The following is a 14984-nucleotide window of genomic DNA, read 5'->3' as shown; positions in this document are numbered from 1 at the left end:
ATTTTAGTAGAGATAGCAATAATTTGACCAAGAGTACCTTTTCCATTTATTTCTTGTATCTTTTAAAATTATATTTTATATTTTTCCTTCCCCCCTTTCCAAAAAACACAGAAAGAAATGTTCATTTGTTCCTCTTAATCTCAAAGCATCACTAAAAGCCCCTCAGTTCGCCCTACTCTCCTGCATTTCCCACCCTTCTTTGATTTGGGAAACTCCCTGCAATTGCCTCCTGTCTGCTTCCTCACCAGTGCTCTGGAAGGATGCAGAGGCACAAGCACCTATTCAGAACATCACATGTGATACACCTAAGCTGGTAAAAACCTCTACCTGATATCGTATGAAATACAGCCATGCAGGTTCTCTATCCAAACTGGCTGATTTCACCTCTGGCTGTAGGGTTGCACAAGCAGTGTCACACTTAGAAGGCTGGACCAGGCTGTCTGACAATGTTCACTGACTGAATGACACCTGCAGGTGCTGCCAATGCTCATCTCTTGTGGTATTTTTTACGTGGTTTGTATAGATATATAACTAGGACACGCAACTTCCAGAGAATCCTTTCTATATTGGCACCTGTACCCACCACATTAAACCCTCTAATTTGTATTTAATATATATGTATTTAATATATATGTATTTAATGAATGAATGAACTGTGAGTTCTTTTTAGCTTGTCTTCTGCTTCCAGTAAGTGAAGACAGAAGAACGTGAAATGGTTCAAAGGCTCAAAGCAGAATGATAAAAAAGGCAACACTGCCAGCTTTGTACATACAGGGTATTTGAAAGTGTACATTCCATCTACATCTATTGCTAGGCTGCTCTGTCTACCAAGCTGATGTCTCATAGAAAAGTTTTAGGATATATTATCATTCATACCATATGTTGCTGCATAATCAATTTAGATTGAAATGGAATGTCTATATTGGCATTCATGAGCTCATTGTTGATACTCATTTCTAATTTTGAGATGCGCTGGGGTTCCGTGCTTTGCTATTGTAGTCCCCTCGTTCAATATTCGAATACTTAAACTGATTCAGAAATAACCACTCAATCTCTTGGCAGCATCTGATATGAATACTGTAACAGTCAGCAAGCACTTGGATCACCCTGCCATGTTCAGTCCTCCTTTCACCCCTTAAGTTACCAGGTACTAGCTGGGTTTGTGATCTGTTCCCCCATAGACCAGGTTTCACACTGCTGCCTCGGCCATGCTGATGATGACTGATGATGCCCTAAGGATCAGTGACAAAGAAAATGCTGTGTGCGTATGAGTTATCAGAAACCACCATCCACCCAGAGACACAGAGGCAAACACATCCCTGGTTTTGGAACACTTTTCTCAGCAGAACTGAATGGGCTATAAAAATGAGTAGCTTGCAATACTAACAGACTCCTACAATGATCATCCTCACTACTCATATGCACGTCTCATTTTATGGGTAAGGGACAGGTTTTTTTCCTTTTCCAGAGCAGCTTGACATTTTTGGTCCCACAGCTGTTCTATGTAAGGTAGATTACAATTAAAATGAACAAAAGGGCAATTAGAAGTTGTTTTCACTTCTTTCCGTTACTTTCCTAACTTTATTCTGACCCTCCCTTTGGGGTCATTTATTTCTCATGTTAGTTAGTAGCTTTTCCCGTTTGGGGATTTGGTAGTTTTAGTGAAACATCTAAAGGAGAAAACCAAGCAAATTCTCTCCTTTTTTGGCGAAGAATGTTTGTTCTGCTAATATCTGAATAAAAAAACAACCTAATACTTGGGGCAAGAGCAGGGGACACCCTCAGGGGACTTTCATCTGCTCCTAGGCTTGTTTGAATTCTTCAGGGGAGAGTGTTTAAATCTCAGGAAATGACTTTTGCTTTGTATTTCTGTGTTGTTGGGTTTTTTGGTGGTGGTGTTTGTTTACTTGCTTGTTTGGTTTTTTTTAGAATAATCTTAGGATGTAATTTTTACAAATAGAAATGTATACCTGAGACTATCTCAAAAGCCTTATATATTTTCTTTGTTCTGTGGTTTAGTTTTCCCTCCCTCCCTTCCCCCCTCTCTTCCTTCCCCCCTCTCTTCCTTCCCCCCTCTCTTCCTTCCTTCCTTCCTTCCTTCCTTCCTTCCTTCCTTCCTTCCTTCCTTCCTTCCTTCCTTCCTTCCTTCCTTCCTTCCTTCCTTCCTTCCTTCCTTCCTTCCTTCCTTCCTTCCTTCCTTCCTTCCTTCCTTCCTTCCTTCCCTCTTCATTTCACTTCTTCCCCTTTATCTCTTTCCCTCTCTATTTTTCACTTTCTTTTATTTCTATTCTTACTTTAGAAAGTAATTTAAGACACATTTACAAATCAACTTGTATTGTTTTAAATGGCATTTGGTGGTGCAGTTCTAAACTGAGATTTTTCCTTCAGATTTTATCCTCCCCAAATAGATTTCCTGCTCACTTTGTGTTTGTTTGTTTAAACTATGTCTCTTGGTATTGTGACAGCTCAGGACAATTTTCCATATACTGCCATTCAGTTCCCACAATAGTTAACTCCCAGGCTTTCAGGCAGATGACTTGCCAACTACTGAGTGATGCCATTTGAAGCATAGCTTCACATGAAGGGCTCTTTCCGTGGTGTGCCTCAGTCATTTTGAGCAATGGGACAACTGCACACTTATTTTTGAGGGAGTCATGGTCAGAGTGATTATTTACTCTCCCTCTTACCAAAGACAAACGGTTGGAAAAGGTAACTTTCAGCTTCTTCAAGGAAGTTCTTCAACAGCTTCAGGGAATGAACAGACCATGGATGTATCTGGAAGGAGAAGATTCTTTCCATTCTCATCTCTGCATGTTTTCATGTGGGAATGACTGTAGTAAGTCCAAAACTTTCTGCTCTTCATTTCCCTCTCCAAAAATAGTGTATTGATACAGACATATGAATCAAACACATTACCGAGTCTTTTCATATTGTTCTTTTCTATTTCTTTTAACTCTTGAAGATAGATTCTCCTCTCCTTTTCTCCTCTGAAATTTTACCGCATTTCCAGTAGCACAGTGTTTGAGCACCTTCCCTCTATAGCTTTTCCAGAACACTGCTTTTGGGACTTCTGCCACTCATTCCAGTCACTGCACTTACCTGCTTCATTCACGCTCACTTGTCTTCCACATTTCCAGCTATGTTGTTTGTTCCTTCCGACTGAGTCTCAGACGGTGGCACAGTCAACATACAGGTGAGATCATCATTACCATTTTTGTGCAGGTTTAAATGCCAGCAAGCCCTGAGGCTTCCCAGGTTCTTTACTAATGCTCTTTTTTAGACTGTGGTGTCCTGTCTGAAGAAGCTGTTGTGAACTTGGGAAACCCAGGGCTCATGAGGGAAAATTTATGATTGGAGTCAGTGGCTCTGTTTCAATAGTCGTTGCAAGACTTATCCCCAGTAAAACTTCTTTCCCTTGCATTTGATGTTCTTGACTGCTTGAAGATGTAGGTAAATTCCCATTATGGCATGTTAACAGCCAGGGCAACCTACATAGATGAACCGAGGCAGATGGGCAAGTTTATTGCCAGTAGTTATTCCTTGGAACAGCAGTAAATCAGCAAGAGGTCTGAGTTTACATTATCACTGGGGCAGGTAGGAAGCTAACAGGGAAGGGAGCATGACACATTCCTACATACCAATGAAAATCAACGGAAGCCAGTGCTACTTATTATCTCCTGTGGGATAAAAGGAGACTTTCAAAGGGAGAACTTGTTCCAAAGCAACAGTTCTAACCATTATAACAATAGCAGGGAACCTGAACAACTGCTTGTTGTGGTAGGCTGTGTTTGTAATGTTTGCAGGGTATTTGCAGTTCTGTTAACCGGTTCACTGTCTTTAAACATGGTTAAATTATGTTATACTGGAGTTGGACTCGATGATCCTTGTGGGTTCATTCCAACTCAGGATATTCTATGATTCTATGAGTGTATACTCTGATAAATGACACTTAAAGTTGGACAAATATGAGACTGTCTCAAAACGAAGTCATTTTCCATTCCTTTGACTTTACACTTTGAGGAAATATTAAGCTGAGTAACTACATATTAATTTCACTTAATAAATTAAAATCTTCCTGGAAAAGGTATTGGTATCAAGTTTTTGACACACAACATTTTGTGTTGTGCCAGATTCACCTGAAATACGTATGTATGGCTTCAAATTATCATCACTAGCTTCAAAGGGAGCTGAACAGACCTGTCTGGGAACAATCTAGGGCTCTAGTAAGAACCACCAATCCTATCTGTGACCACTACATTATGGAACTTTGCAATGTGACAGAGGTTGCATGTTCAGGAGCTCTTCAAGTGCATCACTGTAGTTGTGGTTTAGCATCCATAAGCTGAACCCCGCAGAGATGAAAGCTCAGTATTTTTGCTAGCATGATGGGCTTAGCAGCCTTTAATACTTGCTTAGAATAGTTCAGCTAGCATTAGTATATCAGAGATAGTTTTCCTTTGCTAAAGCTTTCAGATCTGACCAGAAAACCAGGGTCCACAAAGTAGAAAGAACAGGGGGAGGGAAGGAACACACAATATTCACAGTATATTTTTATACATATTTACAGAAGGAAGAGCTGTGCTATCCAAACTTGAGCTTGCCCCATGGATGAGTCAAACATAACGTTTCATCCCAGTGAAGGCACAGAGAACATCTCAATGCACAGAAACATTTCTACACAGGAAAGAGTCTGGGAGATATTGACCCCACTTTGGGTAATTATGATCATCTCCTTCCTGGGTTTTTGTGAAAATGGAATTGTCCTCTGGTGCCTCTGCTTCCAGATCAAAAGAAATCCATTCACTGCGTACATCACACACCTGTCCATTGCTGACATCTCCTTACTGTTTTGTATATTTATTCTGTCAATTGAGTACATTGCTGGCTTTGGATTCGCGTATGGCTTTTATTACTATATAACCACCACACTGTCTATTGTCTTTCTTCTCGGATATAATACTGGTCTCTATCTCCTGACAGCCATCAGTATTGAGAGGTGTCTGTCTATTGTTTACCCCATCTGGTACCGCTGCCACCGGTCACAGCACCAATCAGCAATTGTGTGTGCAATTCTATGGACTCTGTCTTTTCTGATGACAATAGCCGAATACTTAACATGCAAAGATGATTCAACAAAAGAACAATTTGATGATGCCAACCATTGCCAAGCAATGCTCATCTTCATATGGATCCTGACTTTCCTGATCTTCATTCCTCTGATGATTCTGTCCAGCCTGATCTTGGTCATCAGGATTCATCGTAACTCCCTGAGACCTCATTCATCGAAGCTCTACATCATCATTGTGGCCACCGTCGTCGTCTTCCTCATCTTTGCCATGCCCATGAGGCTGTTATACCTTCTGAACTATCACCATTGGTCATCTTTGCTCAGCCAGCAGAACCACGTCACCATTGTTCTCTCCACCGTCAACAGCAGCATCAACCCTCTTGTTTACTTCTTTGTAGGAAGCAGCAAGAATAAGAGGTTCAAGGAGAGTCTCAAAGTGGTTCTTAGCAGAGCACTTGCTGATGGATTGCGGCCGAGAAGCCAAGAAGTTGGCATGAGCTTGGATATAGCAGAAACAATTTTCTAAGGCTTAGAGGGGAAAATTCAGGGGCAAATATTGGACTTGTAAGATTTAATAAACTATTGCAAAATGAAAGGTATTTGTCTTCCATTGAATGTAAAAAACAGTAGAAAAATGGTACTGTTATCTTTGGTGGTTGAGTAATGGAAAAACAAAGACTAGAATAAAGATAACTTTTATTTGTATTTTCTTAATTATTCAAACACATGCTACATCCTGATGTGATTATGTCAGTCAAGGATACCACAGTGGAAAAGAGACAGGCCAACAGAGAATATCAAAAAAGGACACAGAAATATGTTATAAATAGTGTGACATTTATACAAGCACTGAGCACCCATAAATGCTATTGAAGTCATCAGGGCCTGCGTGTATTCGCATTTTTAAAAGTCAAACCCACTAAACACAGGATTCACATTACACACTGGGATTTATTACAGCTGTTTCCAGCTTGTACAAGTTCACAAAAGAGCTGCTCCCAGGGGGAGAACAGAAGAAGAAACCTATATATGGTCCCCATATATACCCACAGACATACAGTGTAGCTTCCTATGGTCTAGCAGAATGCGTAGGTATATACTGAATGATCAAGTTCCTCTTTGGCTAAGGGGCTACTTCAGAATCTGTTTTCAAAGCATATATTGCATAATTTCCAGAGACATCAGCGTTCATTGGACAGTTCAGTACCTGGCACATGGCAGTAGTTGGCAACCTACAGATGCTGTCAACTCACACAGAGTTTTTGCCTTAACTGTGAAGGATGGGGCTGGCTTATCCCACAGATGCCAGTGTTCTCGTATGTTTAGTTATTCAAGGAGTCTATGAGAAAGTCATCTCAACACTTGCTGTCCCAGCCATGTCTTCAGTATGTAGCTGTTCTCTGGAGAATATATATTCCCCCTGTGGTCTCTGTTTCATAACAACCAGAAAAGCGCATCTAGCAATGCGTGACTGAAGTTATACCTCAGCAACACCTTTTCACCTGACTGCATTCTTCTGTACAGTGGGTACCAGGGCTGGTATGCTGTGGAATTTAATTCTTAGCGGCATCTGCCAAACTATAGCCAACCTGCAGAAAGCAGAGGAAGACGACAGCAAGGAAAGGATGGGACAACATGTTTATGTTTATCACGCAGGCATAGAAGAAGTGGGATCTAGACAGTTAGGGAACTGTGGCACTTCCAAAGAGATGTCTGAGAGATGCATTTGCTTCTAGCCCCCACGGGGCTCCAAATTCAGCAGGAACTGAGAGCTCCTGCCACAGGCAGAGGCGCATCTTCAGCTGCCCGCCAAGTTTCCATTGGCTCACTTAATAGCTGACTAGGGAAAGAAAAATACAACCTACCCTTACTTTGTTGAAAGATTGCCAGCCCTGGAATAAGGAAGACGGTAGGTTAAGACCTGGGATTGTATGGGAATTAACATAGAGAACAGATCTCAGAAGGATAAATAGTTTTTCTACGCATGTTCTCCTCTTTCCTTACGTTAAAGCGTTGCACTGTGTCATTGCAGAAGGACTCAGGAAAATAAAAAGGTTACCTCTGTTATCTTCCCAATTCTCTCACTCCATCAAAACCCTCCCGCTCGACAGCCATTCTGCTTGTCCAAGTGTTGCTTCTTAAGACTTTAGTCCCATGCTTGCTGTCTCTGTTGATTTAGACAGCAGATGAGCAGTCTGCTTCTCTCTCTGGGCACTGATCTACTGAACTGCTGCAATAACAAATCAGCAGAGCACCTACTGCTGGTGAGAGCAGGATACGGCACGCAGGCCTGTGAACACCCTGGGGAGCAATAGGAACAAGCGTGCGTGATGTCCACATACACGTAGCATGTGTGTGTATGTACCAGCTGGGGGCTGAGGCCTCCTGGGGAATTTGTCGATGTGGATAAATGCTGTAAATAGAAAACTAGGGTAGACTTAGCTAAGAACAAATCCTGACTCTCTCTAAAGCCGTTCCCTATTCTTACCTCAATACTTTTACAATAATCAGAGAACCAGAGAGAGAAGCAAAGTTGCAGTAACCCCATGAGCAACTTAGCTCTCTCAAAGTGATTCAGGTGACACATAACTCACTGTGCTTAAACATGCCCATTTCTTGTGACAGATCTGTGTGAAGGATCACTATGCATGCAGCTATTTCAGTAGATCTGAAAGGGCAATGAAATACAACAAGGTGACAATACACAACAGGGCAATTTGGGTGCTCATGAGTTGCACGCGGTGCCTTGGGGTGTTTAACTCATTACTCCATTTCACCTGTCTGTCTGCCTGCCTGCCCGTGCCCTCAAACGTGTCAGAATTTGCACAACTGTCCACAAATCATATTGCAGCGCAGACAAAATTAACAATCATCATGAGAGGAACATCCAGAAGTATGAATAAGAGTGAACAGCTAGCAGTTGAAAAATGATTAATGTTTCCCAGCCCTCAGATAAAAATATGTTAGGGATGTTCTTTCTTCCTTATCACGATGACTGATGACTTGTCTGTGCAGACAGGCTGCAGTACAAGGAGAACTGATAAGCACATTATCCCACCATTAAATAATCAACAAGGAAAATGTGACATTTCATTTGCTGTGCAACAAGAAAGCAATTCTCCGTCAGCTTGACTTTTTGAAAATGATTTGCATCTGTGCGAGAGGGTGAAAAACCAACCCTGTGTGGGACAGGCAGCGTAAATAAACACTTTGCACTGATGCAAAATGGGAAAAAATGTCCTAGGGGTGAAGCTGTACTCACGGAATTCAGATATGTGGGTTCTGTTTTAATGCATTCCTGGCTTCTAATCTTTCTGTTCTTCATGTTCCTACCTCTAAAATGAGGTTTATAACATTTCATTTGTGCTTTCAGATTTAAACTGCAAACATTTCAGAAGAGGAGCCATCTCTTGATTCTCTCTTGTAACGTTTATGGCCTCACATATGAGGACTCCCATATTGCCAGGAAATGAATGGAGTCCACACAAGCTTTTGGTATTTCCAGCATTCTGTTAAACATTCTCTGAAAAAATATCCTTCTTTTGGTTGTTTTGAGCTGCCACTTCCTAGATCTTTTAATGTCCATAGTCCTTGCACTGGAAAAATCCATGAGCAATTTATTCCAACCAGCCTTCCCATGTTACTTGTGATTTAGCAGATTTCTGCTGTGCTTACCAACAGCTGGTTCACCTTCCTTTAAAAAAAAACCCTCATTTTTATGATGCTCCATATTTAACATTACATGCAGTCCTACCCAGTTCTGTTACACCTGCGAGGATCTAAAGTAGCTACTATGCAGCAATGATTTGACAATGGCATTTTGGACCAGGTCCTATATGCTATTTATTCAAGCCATCAAAACAATGACAATGGTTTTTATCCTAAACTTTCTTCAGTTTGCTGTAATTATTCCACCACTAACTCTGAGTACTTACCTTTCCTCTATAATTTGTACTATGGGAGTTTCCTCAGGGCTAGGAGGAATACATTTGTACTTGGATACTATTGTTCTAACACTACCAAGCAAGAAATCATCCTCAGCAAATTTTATTTCATAATTTCATTTATTTTATTTATTAAGGTAAAATGAGTTCTGAGTTCACGGGCTGAAATCCTTAGTTTGAGTGCTCATAATTCTAACTACTATCAAGAAGAGTTGTGTGTTGGATGGATAAAACGCTACATAAGGATAAATATCCTGATGAGGAGATTCCATGCATTCCAAACTGATGTGCAGTTACTTCTGAACTTAATCTCTCTCAGGCAACCTTCTCTCTATAAAAATGTACTAATAGTACCCTCCTCCTGAGCAGGACAGAGAAGGTCTTCTTGGGCAAATCAATTGTCAGTGATAAGTTGCAATGAAGAGACCAGACTGAAATGATGAAGAATAGCATGCAATAAATAAGGACCGAATCTCTCCTTGAGCAACAGTAGAAAACAAATAAATGTGCTGATTTATGTGACTGTATGCTTATACACTGAAGCAGGCACAGAAGGAAAAACAAAGCAAAGCAGGATGAGGCAAGGCAAGACGAGGATGATTTTGCCTTTAAAAAATCATAATTATGCATCAAGCGTGGGATGGTCTAACTTTTGAGTATGATAGTTTGCAACTTTAAGAATGCTGCCATACAGAATTGGCACAAACCACTTCCCAACAGGGAGCAAACAGCTCTGAGGATGCTGCCTTCACTCATGTCAGCAGAAGGCGTGATCTGGAATTCACTGGAATGAGGAAGGAAAGAACAAACCAGGAGGTTCACTGACTTCAGAAGTGATGTGCTATGAAATAACCTGATGGCACAGTGCCTTGTCACTGCTGTAATGTCTATCACAAGGGATCGGCTTCCTCAAGGAACTGGAAAGAATATAGCAAAGGGAATGTTGAAATACAGATGATGGTAATAAAGTGAACTCCAGCTGCCTGAAGTTGGATTCAATAGGTTGGGATGCTGCACTAGAGCTCAGGAAACTTTATTGACTTTCCACTTGTGTCATTGACTTACAGTGTGACCTTAAGGAAGTCATTTATAAATCACATCACCTTAGTTTGCCAACCTGCATGCACCCTTTAATAAAACCGGTTTTGAAACTGGTAAAAAGATGTGCACACCCTCTTTTTCTCTTACTTTTTCATTAACTTCCTTCTTCTCAGAATCAGCGTGTCATTGCTTTCATCACCGCACCTGGAGAAGTCTCAGAACCCAGTCTGACCCTTTCACCCAACAGACAGCTATCTGTATTGCCACAAAGTGGTCAAGAAGAGAAGTGATTTACTCTAGAGTAGAGATTATTATAATTTAGGTGTTTCTTTACCCCAGTAAGTATTTACTTTACACCAAATATGGACCCTGACAATTGTATATTACAGCAATTAAATATTCATTATATATGGTAATAGACTGCTGAGATAAATAATTAAATTTATTAAAATATGTGCAGAAGCGAGTATTTTTATGTATGAAGTGCCAATACAGAGATGAAAAGCTTTTAAAAACGATATGCAGAATCATAGAATCATAGAATTGTATAATCATTCGATGGTCTGGGTTGAAAAGGACCACAAAGATCATGTAGTTTCAACCCCCTGCTATGTGTAGGGTTGCCAACCACCAGACCAGGCTGCCCAGAGCCACATCCAGCCTGGCCTTGAATGCCTCCAGGGATGGGGCATCCACAACCTCCTTGGGTGACCTGTTCCAGTGCGTCACCGCCCTCTGGGTGAAAAACTTCTTCCTAATATCTAACCTAAACCTCCCCTGTCTCAGCTTAAACCCTTGTCCTATCACCATCTACTCCTATAAACTGCCGTTCCCCCTCCTGTTTATATGCTCCCTTCAAGTACTGGAAGGCCACAATGAGGTCCCCCCGGAGCCTTAACCCAGAAGATGGGTTGAACACCCTGAAGTCACTGTTTTATCTCTGAAGAAAAAAGAAGTACTTTTTTTTTTTTTTTTTTTTTTTTTTCATCAGAGGAGGATGTTTTATGTTCCACGCAGTCTTTGGTCTATCTGGATATTTTACTTTTATTTTTATTTTTGGCTGAAAGAACAACATACGCTTGATAGCTGTAACTTATCTTGTTGTATTGTTTTTAGCAAAAAAAATAAAAATAAAAATCTCTATTACAAGGGAAGACTGCCAAATGAACGCAACCTGTAAGCTCACTAAAGACATTCAATTACATACCACAGCAAAGAGAAATGATTTTTGTGAAAGCAAGTACGTACAGCCAGCAACTTTTGTTTTGTCTGAATTTTTTTTTCCCTGTGCTTGGTTGGAAAGGGACCTGTGCTGTAGCCAGGGGACAGGCTAAGCCAGTCAGACCAGCATCTGAGCAATGAACAATGTTTCTATTGCTAACTTTGCCATGGCCGAGGTCCTCTGTAAACATAGTCCTGCCAACTATATTCTTTATTATGAGCTCTCTTTTGGTTCATTTATCCATTAGCACGTATCTTTCCGAGCACAACACTGGCCTGTGTTTCTTAGCAGCCTGCAGTGTTCAGAAATGTTTATCTCTACTTTTCCCAGTCTGAATGTGACACTACTTCTCAAAGGACCATTCAACCCTGTAGGTTTGCCCCAGTTAAATTACTACAGCAGAAAACTGAAAGCCTAAAGAACTGTGCCCTTAAGTCTGTGGGCAGTTACAGCAAAACACGTACTGTGCATCTCTCAGCTTTCTATCCATTCTCAGTTTCCTACTGTGTAATCCACTCGGATTTCCCCCAGTTCAATGCTTAGCATAAGATTGTACAATAACGCAGAGGTCGGATGCACCCCAACCCATCGACTCAGACAGACTGCAGCTGTTACTATCCTCATCTTGGCTACACTCTTGAGACTGAGTTTTCCTGTAGCATTAGGATAACAAAACACCTCCAGAAGGATTTAACAAGCTTTCCATACTGCTGTTCTTTGTCAAACACCGTGTCAGTTTTCTCATTCTTTACTTTTTGTGGAGCAACAAGAAGAAAAGATGCAGAGAATCCCACTAAGTAGTTTTACTGAAGGCTTCAAAAGACTAGTGGCAGAAAGCTTGTTTCACAGCACCTGCTGTAAAGCTCAAGTGCAAATCAAAGCAATGTGAAAATATACAGAGAAAACTCTGTATTCTCTTTTGTGTGACACAAACCATCTATGCTATTCTGGAAGAGAACATACACAGTATTTCCTAATATTACTTTATTTCAGCTGCTGAGGGAATTATTGGAAACACCACCAATTAGCAGTGGTAAATTTTCGACATACAGTTCTTTATTCAGTTCAGTAGAAGTGACCATTAAGATTTCTTTACCCATAATTGTATCTTTAGTTCTTATGTCAGTAACTGAGAAAAGGCCAAAAAAACATTGAACGCTTGTTGCTATTCCACCTGGAGGTGATGCACATTTCTTAGCATATTCACTGTCATATTTACATACGTTCTGGCCCTGTTACTCTTGGATCAGGTTCTGACTGAAGGAAAAAGGTAAAGGAAGTCCAGATTAATTCCACTGACTTAGGTGGAGATATTACCGATTCTGATTAGTGCACTCAGTTTGGATGTGCCTTTCTTGACTTGCAACCTACATGTGTAATCTACTATCATATCCTAAAGTGAATCTTTAATTGAATCATTTATACAATATTGTTATTTAACATTAGTCATACAATGGCTTAACTGAGTCTCCGCATATACATTGCTATTGGCATTTACTTTTTTCTACTCTGTTTAGTTCAGCAACATGCGCATATAAAACATACAGGGAAATGTGGTACTGATAATTAAAAAATGGATTGGTACCTTTCTTCTAAATGAGTTTAGATGAAACCTTATTTCTTATTCTTCTCTTTCAGATATTTCACAGTACTGAAAATGTAACGAAAATAAAATGCCCATTTACAAGACATTTATCATAGTCATGGGCATATTTATGAATGTGGCTATGAAAACAAATGTGTATATATAGACCTAACATATAAATATTATCTAGCAAGACAGGGTGATAGAAGAATCAACTGAACAAATTATACAACATATTTTAGACCTCTACAAATAGCATGTTATGCAAGAAATGTCTTACATAGCTTCTTTCCCCTGGGACAAACATGAAGAAACAAAATGCTGGTTGCATTTTGGTGCTTAAAGAAAATCAATTTGGTTATTTCTCTGCTGTGTATAAAGTCTGTAAATTCTTAGGTGTTATGATGGAGACGGCATTTTCATTTTAGACTCCTTCCATTACAAGTGAAAAAAGTCACAACAGACAGAGCCCGGAAAAATGAAGCAAAACAGAAATTTATCAGCTACTTCGTGACAACCAAGATGGAATGCGTGACAACTTAATGCAATATAGTCCTAGTGAATTAGGTGACATAATTACTGAATTAGAAAAATGAAAGTTGCTCATTAACTCTGCTGCTATTTCAGGATAGAAGTATGAAACCATGGAGTAGTATGTCTTCCAGATGTAAGAAGTTTCATTTATTTAGCTCCACAACAGACACCTGTAAGTTTTTGTCATGACAAAGTCTTCTACTAGCTTACATCGCTCATAGCAGATGAACCACAACAGGTTTTGGGCAGTTCAGAAGTAATTTGTATGTACTGTAGTAGTTGGTGCAAGAGGTTACTTTTTCCCATTATGACGTCCTTCTGTGCGGAGCTGCAACTTACACTGAGGTAACTGTAGTAGGGATAAGGTCCCACATGCAGGAAGGAGCAACGCTTTATCTCCAGAAGTTGAAAACTGAAGGGAAAAATCATGTAACTGGAGAGCATGACATGATAAATTATCATATTTGAAAAGAGTTGGTGATATATTTGGAGTACATGGTTAATAACAACAGATAAGAATAGTCCCATGGATTGTAATGTAAGTCAGGAGGGGGATAAAGCATAATAATTCAGAAATAACAAACACATTTTGGGGCATTTTTCATTCCCATGCATGCCTCACAAATGGAGGCTGTTTGCTACCACACCACACTTAGATTTGACATGATGTGCTCTGAGGACAGAACGAGTTCAGCAAGAGCAGGTTACAAGCCTGTTCAGTACCAGCATAGCTCACAGAACAAAAAGATGATGGTTAGCTCAGAAATGACTGTCAGGAGAACACAGAGACAAGAGCCTGTGGGAGAAGAACAAACCAAAGCGTGAAGAAACCCACTGATATCAAAGTGCCCTGAAGCTAAAACACAAGCCTGGGTAATTAGGTTTAAAACATGGAACAGTCTTTCACACTGTATTTATTGCCTTGGTAAGGCGCTTTAAGGTTAAATCATTTACCTTAAATGTCCAGTAGGTGCTTCAGATGGAAGAGGATTAGCAAAGAAATTGTCTCGTAATTCCTTTGAATACAAAGATTTGTGAGAGTGAAATTTCACTGAGTACCAGTGAAAGTAGGTGGTAATTCAGATCCTTTATCATAATAATATATGGATTTCTGGCCTAAGCACAAACAGTCAAGAACCACATTTCTTGAAAGCTAGATCAAAGAAGTGAAAAGAGAGGGAGAAATACAGAGAAGCTGATGCTCGGACTTGAGCAGGCAGTGACTGAAGAATGTCCTTGACAAGAGCTATCAAGAACTATCTTCTAGGACACAGCACAAAACAGAGCCCTTTTCAGGGCACATGCTGAGTACACAGTGTAAGAACTTGCCTAGCAAAAGAGAGATTTCGAAAGAAGTCAATATGTTTATGTCTGATATCCTTTCACAGCTTCATTGAACAGTATCAGCTAGATTAGGAAATGTCATTATCTTGGTAGCTACAGAGGGAAGCCTAAACATAAGTCTGCAAAACAAGGTCATCAAACACTGTTTTTGTCTCAACAGTGTACTTTAAATTGCTGTAAAGTAGGCAAACTTGTCATAAGAACTGGGGAGGTAACTCTCATCAAATGCTTGCATTGGAGAAGTGC

General features: G+C 40.2%; 1 protein-coding gene across 1 annotated transcript; it reads left to right on the top strand.

The window, feature by feature from the left end:
* The first annotated feature begins 3078 nt into the window (after positions 1 to 3078).
* MAS1 (MAS1 proto-oncogene, G protein-coupled receptor) lies at positions 3079 to 5865 on the top strand. Its single transcript, XM_046939498.1, has 2 exons — positions 3079 to 3193; positions 4981 to 5865. Exon 2 carries the CDS (start codon positions 5094 to 5096, stop codon positions 5592 to 5594), a length of 501 nt encoding a protein of 166 aa, XP_046795454.1. The 5' UTR covers positions 3079 to 3193; positions 4981 to 5093; the 3' UTR covers positions 5595 to 5865.
* Positions 5866 to 14984: the final 9119 nt, after the last annotated feature.

This window comes from Gallus gallus, chromosome 3 (assembly GCF_016699485.2).
Source record: "Gallus gallus isolate bGalGal1 chromosome 3, bGalGal1.mat.broiler.GRCg7b, whole genome shotgun sequence".
Lineage (NCBI taxonomy): Eukaryota > Metazoa > Chordata > Aves > Galliformes > Phasianidae > Gallus > Gallus gallus.
The sequence above is the reverse complement of the archived record's forward strand: the minus strand, read 5'-3'. Positions and strand labels throughout refer to the sequence as shown.